Source organism: Chaetodon auriga, chromosome 6, assembly GCF_051107435.1.
Source record: "Chaetodon auriga isolate fChaAug3 chromosome 6, fChaAug3.hap1, whole genome shotgun sequence".
In the NCBI taxonomy this organism is placed as follows: domain Eukaryota; kingdom Metazoa; phylum Chordata; class Actinopteri; order Chaetodontiformes; family Chaetodontidae; genus Chaetodon; species Chaetodon auriga.
Window position 1 is genome coordinate 24,082,852 of NC_135079.1, and position 16,496 is coordinate 24,099,347.

The 16,496-nt window shown below is 40.4% G+C and overlaps 1 protein-coding gene across 2 annotated transcripts in view; it reads right to left on the reverse strand.

Annotated features, from left to right (window-relative positions):
* Nucleotides 1-4,030: 4,030 nt before the first annotated feature.
* LOC143322054 (transcriptional enhancer factor TEF-1-like) overlaps nucleotides 4,031-16,496 on the reverse strand; it is a 44,546-nt gene continuing 32,080 nt past the window's right edge. For both annotated transcript variants that reach the window (XM_076732936.1, XM_076732937.1), the window contains exons 7-12: nucleotides 15,654-15,715; nucleotides 14,818-14,945; nucleotides 13,125-13,298; nucleotides 9,614-9,754; nucleotides 9,215-9,367; nucleotides 4,031-9,050 (exon numbers count right to left, since the gene is read on the reverse strand). In XM_076732936.1, coding sequence (XP_076589051.1) covers nucleotides 8,937-9,050; nucleotides 9,215-9,367; nucleotides 9,614-9,754; nucleotides 13,125-13,298; nucleotides 14,818-14,945; nucleotides 15,654-15,715 — 772 coding nt within the window. In that variant the 3' untranslated portion in view covers nucleotides 4,031-8,936. The remainder of the gene's footprint in view (nucleotides 9,051-9,214; nucleotides 9,368-9,613; nucleotides 9,755-13,124; nucleotides 13,299-14,817; nucleotides 14,946-15,653; nucleotides 15,716-16,496) is intronic.

A 16,496-nucleotide genomic window follows, 5' to 3' on the forward strand; every position in this document is an offset into this window, starting at 1 on the left:
CTCCAGACGGGCTGCTCTGCTGTGAAGGGGACAAAACAGGAGGGTAACGACTAAGACACGCCTCTCTCTCTCTCTCTCTCTCTCTCTCTCTCTCTCTCTCTCTCTCTCTCTCTCTCTCTCTCTCTCTCACACACACACACACACACACACACACACACACACACACACACACACACACTGCTGGACTGAGACAGTGCAGAAAGAAAACTTGGAGCAGTCTTTGATAAGTTTGTCAGCGTGGAGAAAAGGTTGACTCCTGTAACTGCCTCATTACACACTGAGAGAGATTGTTTGCAAAGTCCACGAGTCCATTCACATGCTTGTCACATCATTTTTATATTTAGATATGTATGACAGCATACTGTCTACTGTGCCTTCAGCTTATAATATGATGCATGTATATGGATCTTAAGCATACAACTTTCTATAAAGTAGTCAACTTAAAATTAGCTCCACCTATATCATTAAAATGCTGCTTATACTGCATTAATTATAACTGGTTACTCTAATAGTAAAGCCTACTTTGTGTCATAACACCAGTGAAAGGAGCCATACTGTGTAATGATATTTAAATGGATTTTCAGGATACTGCTTGTGTAATTTTATTTAAAGGAAAATTTTGAAAGCAGATCTTCTACTTGTTATTAGGAATTTTTACATTGCTGCTTAAAGCACTTAAAAACACGATTGAAAAACACGAACAAACAACTACTGTGCCTTGCTGAAGACAGTAAGAAGAGCACAGACAACAAAGAAATACACATATTTCTCATGTGATTTGTGACACTGTCAGACACTTGTGTGTTCACTTGGGATGTCAATTCTTGTGGAGCAAAAAGCGGATATATGCAATGCTATAGGTTTTAGGGCCTGTAGGTGAGCTTCCTCCACCACAGAGTACAAACCAGACCTTTTTGCAGCACAGTGTGTCAAACATAATCCGTGAGACCGCTGAATTTCTAAAATAAGATGATGTTTGCTTCTTTACAAATCTCAGTAGTCAGACTGAAACAGAACAGAGCACATTCTTCTTTGCTACAGTTCTGTAGTCTGTGGATGTATTTCACTGTATTTTTATAATGTCCCACACAAACTAATGAGTTTCGAGGTTTCAAGCCAAGAAGAACCACAGACCAAAGCGAAAAGACTGAAGCTTTTACTCAGCAGTGATACACTGCAGTATGCATTGTTGTACAGTTTCATCGTCATAATCCCCACACAGCTGAATGTCTCAGTATGATAAAGCTCAGCTGGGCTGAGCCAAAGCAGAAGGAAAGCCATCTATTACACCCTGCCGGCTTCTCATATATTGTCTGACCCCATAATCTGCTCTTTCAACTCTTTCAGGCCAGAATATGGTCGATGAAACTCATAAAAGGATTTATCTGCATTAAGAGTGTTTTGGTGTGTGTGAGTATTACATTAATGGCAAGTGTTCATCCCCAGCAGCCACCATTAGTCTGTTTGTAGCTCAGAGTGATGCATCACGCCAGGTTTGTTGGTAAAATAACAGCTCAGAAAACCCGAACGTGAACACACACTGTGCATATGCACGTATCCCACCACAGGCACATCACACACAGCAGCATGTGCACACACATTCAGAGCATGCATTACGAACACACTAGATTTGGATAAAGAGGATTGTCAGTGCTACGTCTGGGATGTGAGATAACAGTGTTTTTCTTATCTTTGATCTCATTTCCTGTGAGGTCATCATGTCTGTTTGACCTGCAAACTTATTATTGGTTGTAAAAGGTTTGGCGCTTCCGGTGTTACTGAAACACATGTGACCACAAAGCAAGTGCGACTAATCCAAACATGTTCTCTCCCAAAAAAAAAATCACAGGTCTGTTGTTGGTTGAAAATAATGCGTTAGGTGAGCTTAGTGTCAGATAATGTCTTTGTGGGTAAAAAAAAAAAGAAAGAAAGAAAGAAAGAAAATCAGAAGTCATCTGCAGAACAGGCAACGTGAAAAGAATCCAAAATTAAGAAGGAGCTTGGCAAAAATCCAAAAATTAAATAAAGAAAAGAAATAGTTTGCATTATCAGTGGAGTTTTGGGGCATGTGCAAGCCCCTTTGTTGAGATCACTTAGTGTTGTGCAAAGGTGCAATGCACCAAACTCAGTTGGTATTTAATCCATTATTTTAAGAGCAAATGAATATGACTGATCGGGGCTGTTTATGCAACCATAGGCATGAAAGTGATGTTTAAAGTTACCCTGCCTGAAAAGTATCTAGCTGTGGTGGAGTTTTGGGTTGAATTTTTTGGGAATGGCTCCCTCTGATGTTCATAAAGGAAATTACACAGAGTCAGTCACATTCACCAGTTGAAGCAGTCAGTGAGGCTCAATTACACATTCATGTATGAGAATTTATGCAGTTTTCTGAGTTGCTTTGGCATAATCATTGAACTAAAATTTTGATTCTCAAAACGTTACATTTCTAAAATGAATTTCTTGTTGCTTCCATACAGATGACCAAATGACAGATTACACTTCTTCTCTCAGCAGCAGCCCATCACAAGCCTGATTCCAGAAACGTTGGGACACTGTGTAAAATGTAAATATAAACAGAATGCAGTCATTTCCAAATGAATTGTGTTTACTGACAATGGGTCTACAAACTACTCTTGAGCCCATGTAGCTCATTTATCCAATCATGTGTTCACAAAGTGGTGAACCTCTCTCCATCCTCGCTTGTGAACGACTGAGCCTTTCCAGGATGCTCCCTTCATACCCAATCATGATACTATCACCTGTTACCAATCAACCTGTTTACCTGTGGAATGTTCCAAACAGGTGTTTCTGGAACATTCCCCAGCCTTCCCAGTCTTTAGTTGCTCCTGAACCAACTTGTTTGAAACATGTTGCTGCATCAAATTCAGAAGCAGATATTTAAAATCAGTCAAGTCTGTCAAACGGGATTAGCAAATGATCACTCTCTGTTTTATTTATGTTTTACACAGTGTCCCACCTTTTTGGAAATTGGGCTTGTGTAAGTCTCAGATATTTCTTGGTGTCCAATGTGTCCATTCATACATGCAGAATATTTTGGGGAACTGACTTTCCAAACAGAAAAGTCTCATATTTTCAGTTATCTCCAAGTGTCCTAACACCACAGATTCCATTAATGACATGTTCCTCCTTAAATTATGGTTTCACTTGTAACACAACATGGAACTCACATCATTTCTCAAACACATTTACATACACAGAGGGGGTGAAAGTGAGGTTTTTATTGGTACCACAGTTACAGCATTAACCAGGCAGACGTCAAATAGGGACTACAGTTAGTAAGAGGACCAAGCTTACAGTACATGCTGCCTCTGAGGACGTTAGAGCAAAGAGTGAAATTCTGTGACCAATAAAGTAACGACTGTTCAGAGAGCCAAATTCAGTTTGACGATATGTCACCAGGATAATTCACTCAGTAGAGAAACCTGTGTGCAACCTGTTGAAACTGGTGTTTGTGTGGCAGTTTGTTCATTTAGCTGTAGAGGATATTTGATTATTGACTATTATTGTGTTGCAGTATGCAATCATCAATGGCAAATAGTTGTATTATCTTCTATTGATGTTCCTTGACTGCCTTGACTTAAGCAATGATAAAAGGAGATTATATTAGTGGCAGCGATGAACTCGATAAATTTTATTTTTGCACGAGTTAAATGGTTGAAGTGCATGATGAGCATTAGCATTTGCTGCACAGTAAACTGATGTGGCAGTTGCACTTTTTTCAGGTTTTAAGAAACTGAGAAAAACCTTCCAGCTTTTGAAGTGTTTTGAATTTCATCTCGGAGTATTTATCAGCAGATTGGACTTTATGATGACTCTTAACGGTGGCTTAGTGACAATCATGTGACCTAATTCTAGAACTTTGGTCATGTGGTCACCATTTTTCAGTATGATGTTTCATATTTAATTTCAATAAAACAAAATAAAATGATTTTTTCTCAGTTGGTTCAAAGTGAATTAAGAGTTCAGACTCTGGTTAATGTGGTCTAATGAGTAAAGACAAAACCCCAGAGCAGTTTGGAACTGACCATTTATTTAAACTGAATAGCATATGCTTACAAAGTCTCTACAAAGCTAGAAAATATCTAACATACTTTTAGCCATGAGGGGGAAAAAAGTCACGCAACAAAGATCAGACCCTGTGCAGTACCAATAGACACACGTTACTAGCTTTTGGATTTTCCTAAATGTACTCTCTTCTTTGCAAAATAGGATAAACATTAGAATATCAAAGATATACACAACATCTGTAATAAACGTTATTGTCACCTTTATACAAAGCACCTTATCAAAAACCCTCAGTGCACACACAGATGTTCTGCACATGCACTGGAGCGAAAAGATTCAAGGCCATTTTGGAATTGATTACAGACAGGATTTCTGTGCCACATGTGGTTTTGGAAAATATAAATATCAAACTTGCACATACAAGACGACATTAACAACACAGACGACGATGATTCAGAAACTCTGCAGTTCACTGAACTTTGAAACCTTTTGAACGACCTTTAGGCATTGTGTATACACCACTTTCTGTGTGACTTCAATAGTGCGAGCACGTTTTCGAGTTGATCATGATGAGTCAACTCAATGAGTTGAGTCCTTATTAAGTTTAACTGACATTGAGGGCATTTTAATAAATCACGGTTTCCACTGGCTTTCTCATTCTGGGCTTCTCCAGTCTGCCAACCAAGATGATAAGAGGTGTCAACATTTGATAACATCAAATTAAAATGTCTTTAAAGACAAAACACATTAATGCAAACTTTTCTAAACCAGGTTCAAAAAACATGGAAGTTTCTTTAACCCCATTTCCAGAACTGCTTATTGTATGTATTTTTACAGTGTAGCCCGTGAGCTACAGATGTTTCTCGACTGACTGGAACTATTTTTTTGGCAGAAGCTTGTAAATTACTCTAGTTTGTAATAAATCCCTTTTCCTCTGTATTTCATCTCACATGATGACTGTCTTTGGTAAGCAGGTGGTAGATGTGTCCAGACAGAGAGTCATTATTGCAAAATCAGCCCCTCTGAGGCTGTGAGTAAGGTTGTCATGTACATGTTACATGTTGGTACTCTGCTGTGAAGGTCCAGTAGTTTGCCTGCAAACAAAAAAAAAAACTACTGTGGAGAGAGACAAAACTCTGGGAAAGTTGGAGGCAGGGGAATTTTCAAAGGGGTTTTCCTGACTGAATGATTCACCAGTGTGTTGAAAGAGCTGTGTTTTGTTGTACAGGTGGCTGTAACCCTGAGACACCCACAGGAGTCTTTAGACTAATGGTCCTTCCATGCAAGCCAGATCTGAGTCAGACCTTCATCATTACTTGTGAAGACCAAATATTCAACAGCTGGCTAAGGATGGCTCATTTCAGTTCTGGTAAAACGGTAAAAGCTGTCCTACACACAAAGCAAACGTGCAATTTTTTCTCTGAAAGTTACTGGGTATCCTGGACACCACATAGCATCCCAGCTGGTCACACAGGAAACATGTTCTGTGAGTCTTGGCATGTGTTAATCAGCACACTGTACTCTTCATTCTTATGTTAAAAAACGGTGGTCTAGGTCTTATTCGTTAACATGCACGTCATTTTGGTGTTTGTTTTGGTCTTGGTCAGTCTACATGACAGACACACTGAGTCTGTCCAGCAGCTTGTTAGCTTAGCTTAGCGGCAATACTAAGAAAATCCATCTACCAGCGCCCCTATAGCTCACTTAACACATGTATGTGTTTTGTTTTATCAATACAAAAAACAAAATGTAAAAGTTTTACAGGTCATTACAGGTCATAACTTCTGGTAAACCACAACGTGTTGTTTTTACATTTGGTTTTTGTATGGATTAAAAAAAAAACATGCATCATGTTACTCAGTGAGTTTTAGAGGTGAGATTTTGGTTTACTTTGCTCAGAGCAAGGCAGGTCGTTTTCTGTTTCCAGTTGCTATGCTAAGCTAAGCTAACAATCTCATCTCTACAGCCATACACAGGAGTGGTATTCTCAAAGTTAGATTAGAGTTAGATGTGTAACTTCTCATCTAACTCTCAGCAAAAGGCAAACAAGTGTAGCGCCCAAAATGGTTTAGAAATGGGTTCTAAAGAAAACACCATCACCAATAAGGACTTCTTCTAACTGTGTGAACATGCTTTCAACTGTATTGGATTAATTCTATGATCAATAATGGCCCAGATCTTTGTTTAGTTTACAGCGGGGACGTAAAGATACACCCATTAGAATTGGTCTTTTGTAGTAGTAACAAGTTCAAGTTGCATTTTACAAAGAGACACCAGACGAAAGTGTGCAAGCTGTTTCCACGTGAATCTGTCACACATACAAGTAATACAGAAACGCACATACATGTGAATGCCACCATAAATTACCAACAAGAATGTGTCTCATTAACATCCTGCAGGATATAAAAACAGTTCAAATTCTTTAGGATGGTTCAGTGCCGACCGTCTGGAAATTACAACAAGAGACTATGGAATTTGGATGATTAGCCCTCGGACACTGAAAACTGGAGCATGTGATGCCTAATTATGCGTTCCTTAAATTCACTAAAATACCTGTCTATACATCACCCACAACACCAAATTATTAGGACTGACATGAAACAGATTAGAAATGTCTACTGCTGTTGCTGTTCCAAACCAAAGGCACTTCATGCTGCTGAGCATGACACAGAGGAACCACCAATCACCTGCTACAGTACACTTTGTCAGCAGTTTTTGGTTTTAGATTATAAATGACTTTATTTATGACATAATATCATCTAATTGGGAGAAGCCAGTCCTGGTTAGATAAAGGGAACTGTATCTTCAAGAGTACTGATGTCCTCTAGAGTTAAAAACGAGCGCTGTCCTGACATGGAAAACTCTCAAAATGCAAAACAGGTCTCAAGACTTCTCGTCAGGGCAGCCTTCAGTAGAAATACGGACGTAATAACATATCAGGCTTGAACACATGTCAGTGCAGACATGTTAAAGCTCAAACTAGCTGGTGAAAGAACACTGAACTAAGACAAGTTTAATTTGCAAACCTGATCAGAAAAATTTTGTTTTGTCGCTTCCTTCCCTTGTACACCATGAATGACGTATCGTTTTAAAGATTCACAGTGCTTCCCAATGGGCTGACCATAATATATTTGATATTTTAAGTTATAATCCTTAAGATTTCCATGCAATAAAACCCTGTTTTTTTTAACTGGTTATGGTCTCCATTCTTTGCAGCAACATCCATTGAATACATTTAAATTCTATAATCAGCTCTTGATCTGGACTTTTGTTGTTTGCAGCGGAGTCTGTCATCAGCATGATCTATGTGTGTGATCCAACATTACTGTTTGTAGATTCACTGGTCACTGTTCACTCTCCCACAGCCATTACTTAGTCATTTATACTTAAATTACTGCTAATGCCCATCCAACATTTCCAACTGCTCCTGCTTCACATTAAAAGCATTCAACTGATGAAACACAGAGTGACATTTATTGTTACTCACTCACAGGAAGTGTATATGTATCATACTTCACCAGGGTCAGCTCTGACACTAATCAGCCAGGACTGGAATCTTAAGGATTATAGCTTTAAAAAGCTTTATTTATTCATTTATTCAATCTTGATGAAGAGTCACGTGTTGCACAAAAAGGTACCTGAATTTTTCAATTTCATTTATATTTTCTTATTACATAAATTTTAGATAGTGTTCCTGGAATTAAAATATAGTCTATATGCTACTATCATAAACAATTTCCCAAAGTTTAGAAGCTATTATTTTTAAAGAAAACATACAAAAAGGTAAAAATTTGATTTCTTTTCTTTGGGACAGACCTCTTTTTTGTGCAAGAATGCAGCTCACACAATTTGCAGTGGTTATCTGTACAAAACACCTCTATACTGTACTATAAGATAATGCAGTAGTGTTATTTCCTTCTCTGCTTATTGGTGATACACAGGGTCTGACCTTCAGTGTCCATCAGTATCTTGGCAGATAACACACACACACTTTTGTTGCAGGGTGGTGGAAATTGTGAGATTTTTGTTTTTCTCCCTGGGTGGACTTTCCCAAAAGCACATGATATGAATACCGCCTTCATTTCCATCATCAGAACAGCTCAGTACAAATTAACTGGGAGACAGAGAGGAAGAAACCAATGAGCAGGAGTCGTGACCAGTGTTGAGAGTCATTTGAAAATTGTATTAATTCCACTGTTTCGGGCAGTCACTAGAAATGTAACTAATTACTTTAACAAATTGAATATGCAATTATGTTTTCTGAAATTTAAACAGGCTTGTTCTTCGTTGCTGCCCTCCGGTGGTCAGGAGTATAAATAATTCTAATCATTACACTGATAACAAATACAATGATAGATACAACTTGACAGTTGTGCCACACTAAAATAATATATCTAAGTGTGCATTAAGAATTGAAGCAGACATTTAGTAATGAAAAGTTACTTTCCATTGTAACTAATTACTGTAATTAATTGGCCATTTTCAGTAATTGCACAACACTGGTCTTGAAACCTCCTGGTGATATCAAAACTGTTGGGAAAACCACCCAAGTCAACTCTGATGTGTTTCTATGGTTGCAATGTCACGGTGCTTTTTATAGCTAATGAGAATCTGATAGTCAGGTTGGCGTCAGTATTACAGTACGTGTTGAAATGCTCCTGTTGGAGAGGATTTTACAGCATACTTGTCATATTTGATGTTAATTAGAAATGATCCAATTACTGCTATGATGTTTCGGGAGCAGCCTTTTTTCGTGCCGACTCGCTTAGTTGAAAGACACTTCTTTAGAATTCAGTTTTGAGACATTTTACCTCCAATGTCACCATTAATCACCAAGCAAAGGCCATACGTGTGTGTGTTTGTGTGTGTGTGTGTGTGTGTGTATACAAGTGTGTGTACAGGTGTGTGCGTTATTCTTTGACGAGTCGATAGATGTGGTGCTGTGCTCCGTGCTCATTGTTGGACACCTCGAACACACACGCCATACACAGCAAGGTCTCCTGAGTGTCTCTGTTGCTCACAACCTGGACAACACACACACACACACACACACACACACACACACACACAGATGAAAGAAAGAATAAAAAGGTTAGGTGTTAAATATGTATCTACATATAGAAAAATGACACAGACATTAATTTATTCATGCTATCCCACAGAGACACAGACAGACTGATGTCCTCACCAGCAGAATAGTGAAGTTCTCCAGCACACTGTTCATCATGTATTTCTCAGGGAGGTGTTTGAGCTTGTGGATAAAGTTGATCATGTATTCACACATAGGAGAGCGACTGATTCTGTAGACAAAGCGCCCGTTTTCAAACCTTGCATACTCCGTCTGAGAGGGGGAGGGAGAGAAATCAGTGAGCATCACCAAATAAAATGTGACAGCTGACCATTAAAGGGGAACTCCACCAATTTTACAATCATGAGCTCATCCTGTGAAAGCAGTGGTATAATGTCTACTTGACCTTATGGATGTACAAAACTAAATCACCTGAGAACTGGATAAAACCCATCAAAGTAAAATAAAAGTACAGCACAGCAGACATTAATGTCCATGAAAAGATCCTGAATTACTCACCTCCACCTTCTCGACCACCTGCTTGCCAAAGGAGCACACCTTGGTGGAGCAGGTGATGGTCATGTTCTCTGAGCTCTCGTATTGGCTGGTGACGCCGTAGAAGGCGGCGGGGTCGTCCTGCATGTTATGATTCAGGTCCGCCTAGCAGCCACAGAGCAATAACGTTACCACTTATGCCCTTAATGACAGAGTAAATGTCCAGTGATCAAATCCATCTGCATTCCCAGACACATATTACCAACATGAAAAGGAGCACGGTCTGCTTTCTGTCAACAAAACCAGCAAACAGTACCCTCTGCTGGTAGTTCAGCCACTGAGCCATGACATAAGCTCTGTATTATCTGGATGACACTGACTGGATCTCCATATTACAAAAACTGATATGAAAAGGCCACCTGCTATCCTTCATTCAGGCATATGGGAAGGAAATTATGTGGAAATTATGTAGTAGCTCAGTTTTCGTCATGTAAAGGGACAAAATAATCACCATGTTGGTTACCAGTAATGTTCCAGTCTGGCCTGTTAAAGACCAAACTGGTCAGAAACCTGGCATGCACACTTTCTCCATTAATCTTATTATTTGCTGCACGGTCTTGTATGATTTTCACTTGTTTTTTTTTTGTTTTCTTCTGAAGGTCCATTCACTCAAATAACAAAAAGGTGGATGTGTATTCTTCACTGGAACTACTTTCAACTGGAGGAATAGTTCCTATGCTGACTTTTCTACTGATCCTGGAGGATACTGTTGTTCTGTCTCTCCACACTGTAATTTTTGCTATTATTATTTCTGTCTGCTTTGATCATACGACATCTACTGACGGTCTATCCTGGAGGGGGAGCTCTCCTCTGCTGCTCTCCTCTTTTTCCCTGAAGTAAAAGGTTTTTTGGCAAGTATTTCTTTATTCGAGCTGAGACTTTAAGACAGGGGGGTGTTTTATTCGGTGCAGATTGTGAGACTGATTGAGGCAAATTTGTGACTTTGGGCTCCAGTGCATTTATAAAACTGACAGACTGGTACTGACAGACCCCCTGGTGGGCAGCTGCTTTCAGTGCTGTGAACACTAAAGCTTCTGTTCCCCTTCAGCGTCTTGGGAGGGAGACAGAAATCTAACAGACCTGACCCTTTAAAATAGCTGGACTTTTATCCAACCTGTTGCTAGTAGATTTGCATATAGTACTGCATATATACAGTACTATATGCAAATAGTGAGATAATAATCTTCTTTATAAAATACTGCAAGATACTTCAGGGCCAAAAAAGGGATTCCTGAGTAACTCTGTGTTGTGAAGTTGTTTAATCAGAGTGGGGGGAACATGCTGCCCCTGAATTACAGGCATAGAGAGGTGCAGAAGAGTTTGTACTATTTGTAATGAGTTCTCTGAGAAGCACTGTGCGTCTTAGGGGTGAGAACGCAGCCACACACACACACATGCATGCACACACGCAGAGCAATCTTTGCTATGGGACATTGTACTCACTTCCATTCATTGTGTACAGCCGAACCATAACCATGACCAATTCATGTCTGACCCTAACTTTGGCCTCACCTCAATTCACACCTTACCAGGTTCCTTAACCAAGACCTCAGAAACGATCTTTTACCTTATATAGTCTCACAGTGATGATGTCTACAGTGCTGCATCACCGTTGGAGATACAGAATGTCTGCCTGCACCCATTATTATTATTCTGGTACAGGGGGAAAAACACTCGGGTGAGGGGAAGCGGGCCCTGCCATTAAAACAGCTAAATCCCACCAAAAGGAGAAGGTAACAAAAAATAATATATCAATATGTCATATGTCAAAAAGGAGTAGCAGCTGATCATTTTGGAACTGGGTTTATACATTCAGGGGGGAGACTGACACACACACACACACACACACACACACACACACACACACACACACACACACACACTCTGTTCACCTACATGTTCCTGCTGTCACCAGCCTCACAGCTACATTCAAACTGATCCCGTCCAGCGCTGTCGATAATGACCATTCGTTAAACCCCAACCCTAAACAGGGATTGTCCATTCATAGCTACGCGACTGTAATGAGGCACGGCAGGCCTGTCAGGCTCTGAATTTCTCCACATGCTGAAGCGGTATACATGGTGGTGTGTTTTTCGGGGGGTGGTGGGGTCTTCTCTAAGGCTTTCCACTAGAGCAAAAACTGTAAGGAACAGATGTGGATAACAGGTAACAGCAGATTTGTCTGTCTATAATAGTAACTTAATCCAGGGTTACTTCCAAAGCCACAGAGCATTTCCTATATTATTTACTACATTAGTATTTCCCCTCTGTATGCTGTCAGAATTCTCATTAGCAGCTCTGCCCTGTTCTTTATTAGATATGATGAAATTTTCTCTTACTCTTTAAGCCCAGCCATTGTTACCTGAGAGAAAGTTACAATTACAAAAACTTCAGAAAGTCCTCATCATGAATAGTTTTTTGATCATTATATTGAAGTTAAACACAGCTCTAGCTATCCTTTGTCTTGCTTTTCTACGTATGTAAGCGATGCAGCCAACAGTGTAGGATGAGACTGATCTTACATTGTTTCTTATTGCATGGAGCGAGTGTTTCTACACTGAATTAAGGAACTGTTCCTTTATTTCCATGTCTCTGACATCATTTACCGATGAGGATGCTGACTGTTTGCCTGGTTGGGCCATTAGCATTAGCCTCAGACTTTTAGTATGCTATCATGAAAACAGTCATCAAGTACTTTTTTAAGACAAAGAAAAGCTGAAGGAAAGCCAGCAGTGAAGTCCCAGACCAATTTGGAAGATCAAAATAAAATCTGTCTTGTCTTTGCTTTTGTGGAACTGATGAAAACAAAAAAAAACAAAAAAAACAGCAGTGTCAGCATTACTCTGATGGAAACGAAATGACTAAATGTGTGATGCCTCCTGGTGCTGGGAAGTTTGAAAGTCCTATAACACATCTCTGAGAAAGAACAGTACAGTGACACACGCGCACACACACACACACACACACACACACACACACACACACGCACACACGCACACAGACAGACGGGTGGAGACGGAGCAACCTGTGAGTCAGGAGGTGAGCAGGTGTTCAAACAAAGCGACTGTGCTTTCATCAACCCACCACCTCCATATCCCAGGTGGAAAGACAGAACACACACACACACACACACACACACACACACACACACACACACACACACACACTCCCCTACGCACATGCATACGCACACGCACACACACACACACACACAGACACACACCTGTAAGTACAGACAAAGGCATGGCACTGGGTGGAAAAATACAGAAAAGAAAGTGGGGTACATGCTAACCCTGCTCATTGACGGGCAAGAAAATGTGAAAAAAAAACAAACATGAGAAAAGCATGAAAGAAATAGTTCTGGAAATTTTCAGACACAATCTGAGGCTTTGTGGGCGTGACGCTGGTACAGAGAGGAAAGGAAATGAAATCAAACTCTCATATAAACAGGAGGTAGGTAAGTTCGTCTGCTCACCCAGAACTTGATCAGGTAGAAAGCGTTTTGCGGCCCCTTGCCAAACAATTCCTTGAGGCCCCCTTTCTTCTCAGGAAACTTGTCATAGATCTGCCTGATGTCCACACACTCCAGGAGAGGGTCGCTGTAGCTCGGGCTGCTCTGGCTGATGTGTACAAACAGGTGTTTGTTGTACTGAGGGGAGGGAAACAGTTGAATTAGGTGAGGGTGGAAGCAGAAAAGGTGTACAGACATCTGTGTGAAACAGTAGGAAAGTAAAGACCTCCGGAAACAACAGTGCTTTCTGTAAATCGGTGTTTATGTTGACATTTAGGTTAGCAGCTGAGCCCTTTCCTGGACCATGTTCTGTATTATTTTATATATACATACTTAGATATATAGAATGAAAATTGGCCCATGATGTTTCTGACCACTAGGGGCACTGCGGACCAATGTTTTTATAAAAATTCTCTGATTTGTTTGTGTTTCGTGCTCTGCTAGCTTGTGCAAATGTAGTCAAATTTACACCCACGAGCACGCTGGGTAAATTCATACATATGCCACCCTGTGGTTTCACACCACTCCGCTAATCAAAAATGGAATAATGCAACAGCAAAGGCAGAAAAGAAGAAGATAACTGCTTCCTAACACTGACGTGAGCAATGTAGATGAAAAATGTAATAATAAAAATATGCTAAATGTTTTACAGTGAAGGAAAAATACTAAACACGTTTTTTAGGTCTCAGAAATAAGCCCTGTGTTTTCAATACAACTGTGTTTATTTAATTGCACAAAGTGTCTTTAACTTGGGGAGTAAAATCTTACTGTCACTGATCAGAATGGTGGCAAAACTACCAAACTGCAGTTCCCAAATTGCAGAGCCACGATTTGAATTACAACGTAGGTTATGAACAATGTCTTAACAAACTGTGGGTCAAAAGGTCAAAGGTTTAAGGGATTGTCAAATGTGTACACTTATCACATCAAATAAAACACTACTGTAATAATGTATTCCTAAACCTGAGCTGCACTGTTTTTTTGTGAAAACTTACTACTCTTGACCCTGACTTTTTTTTTTATGCAGAAAAAAGATTTTGTGATTATACTTGGTATAAATGAATCATGTGTCAGACTGTGTTGACCACCGGTGAGGACTGACTATAAACCACAATCACAGCAGTGGTCAAATCGTTCAGTTCAACCTGCTCAAGCTGGAAAATAATCTCTGAATTTTCCTTTTTCAATGACCATGCATGCAGCTGTAGTCACCTTTGTCTTTACCATTTAATCCAAATGCTACATTTTCTTTGCACTGAAGTGTTTCTACCTCAGTTACAGTAATGTAAAATTATGCAGGAAACATGGCTCCTTTTGACAACAGATTCGGTTTCAAAGTCAACACAGAACAGCTCGAGGTTTTTAACTGTCCAAACAGAAAGCTACAAGATGAATGCCAGCTGTCTGTGAGCCCGAGGTAGAAAAATGACAGTGTGTCCACAGTGTGGCAGGATGATAGATAGACTGAGCAGACAGAGAGATAGAGCTTTACAAAGGTTATTCATACTAGGATACACACAAAGGGCTTTAACGCTGTTCTCTGCTGTGGGGTTATCTGTCATCTCTGTTTATGGGACAATAGGGAGTGCTTATTGTAGACTGCTGTGTGTGTGTGTGTGTGTGTGTGTGTGTGTGTGTGTGTGCGTATGGTACTCACGGCCTCTTGGTCCCTCTGCGTCTCCAGGAAAGATGAAAACTCCACCAGTCGTAGTTTGGTGGTGCCGATGGAGCGACCCTGCCACGCCGGCTCTCTGTGTGTTTGGGCTGCAGAGGGAGGCTCGTAGCCTAGACAACACACACACACGCGCACACATGCACAAACACACACACACAGTCTGTTTAACCTCCCGTCACCACTGTCATCATGTACAATCATGCCATTTAACAGGGTTAGCAGTAATGCTAGCATTATTCTTTGCTACCAACATGTTAAATTTATGCCATTACCGCAGTCTCGTGGACAAAGCCTGACTGAGGTGAGGTTGCAGCAATGAAAAATGCTTAACAAAAGTAGTGTAAAGGTGTAACAATGATGAGGACACGGTGCAATCTCTTGGGTGCTGACTCACTCATACACTCCATTTATGCCACTGTAAGTGACAGCTGCCATCACCCACTTTGAGTAAAATTTACAACTCTGCACAGCCCTCAGTGAGTTGTTAAAAATGCATTGTGAAACATCAAAAATACAGGTGCGGCAAGTGGCAAGTTGCTTTCTTAAATTCCTGTAAAATAGCTTTTATTGACCCATGTTGATACTACAGCTGCAGTAAGACAAAGTTATTCAATACAAGTGATGTAAGAAAAGTCAGACTGACACCTTTTCCTCTTTTGACCCCTTCAGGAGACAAAGCTCAGGGCACACTGAAGACCCAGGTGCCCAGACAGAGCCAAGAAAAAACCACCCTGTGGAGCCAGTGGCCTAAATGGCAGCGGAGAGGACCACCTGTTCGCTTTACAGAAAGGAGATAATTGTACTGTGGTCCCACTCACCTGAGATTGTGGTGGTCCCTGCTGTCTGCACAGAGTAGGCTTGCTGAGAGAACGGCTTGATACTGAGAAAAACAGAGACAGAGACAGACAGAGAGACAGATGGGAGAGCATTATAAAGGCCGAATAAGGCCACCGTAGGACCAGTCGCATTGTACCTACATTATACAGAAAGGAATTCTCTCCTGTGTCTTGTATGAACAGTAGCAGGAGCACAGATGTCAAGAGCATCTCTGAGTTCAGTAAAAGCTATACAGGCCCAATTTACCACCATTATCATCATCATCATCACATGGTCATGTAACAGCAGCTGGCAATGAAATGAAAAGGGTTTGAAGCACAATGATCCCCACTAGCCACGAGAAAAGACACTAATGTAAGATATGGAATGAGCTGGATAGTAGGTTTGAGAATCCAAATCCACCAAATGTGAAAGTCTGCATACGGAATTCATCCTAGACAATAAAATCAGTCAGTGTTTGACAAGCTGAGGAAAGACAGACTCTAGCCATCAGCCACGTGAGTCAGCAAAAATCACAGCAATGCTTTCCTAGATATCAACTGAGATGATCATGCTTGATGGATGTATGTGTAAACAGAAGTCTGAAGGAGTACATTTCGAGGTTTATGAATGAGTGACTTAAGGAAGATTATTGTGATGTTTTTATCTGCTACAATAAATTAAATGCATGCACATCCTGAAGTTTGGAAACAGTGCCTATGTAGCAGCGCCTGAACCACCAACATATTGTACATGATAACACAGTGAGGAACATCCACTACTGCCAGGATCAAACCACACTACATCGCTTCAGACACTCACTGTCAGATTAGGTGATCTTCAGA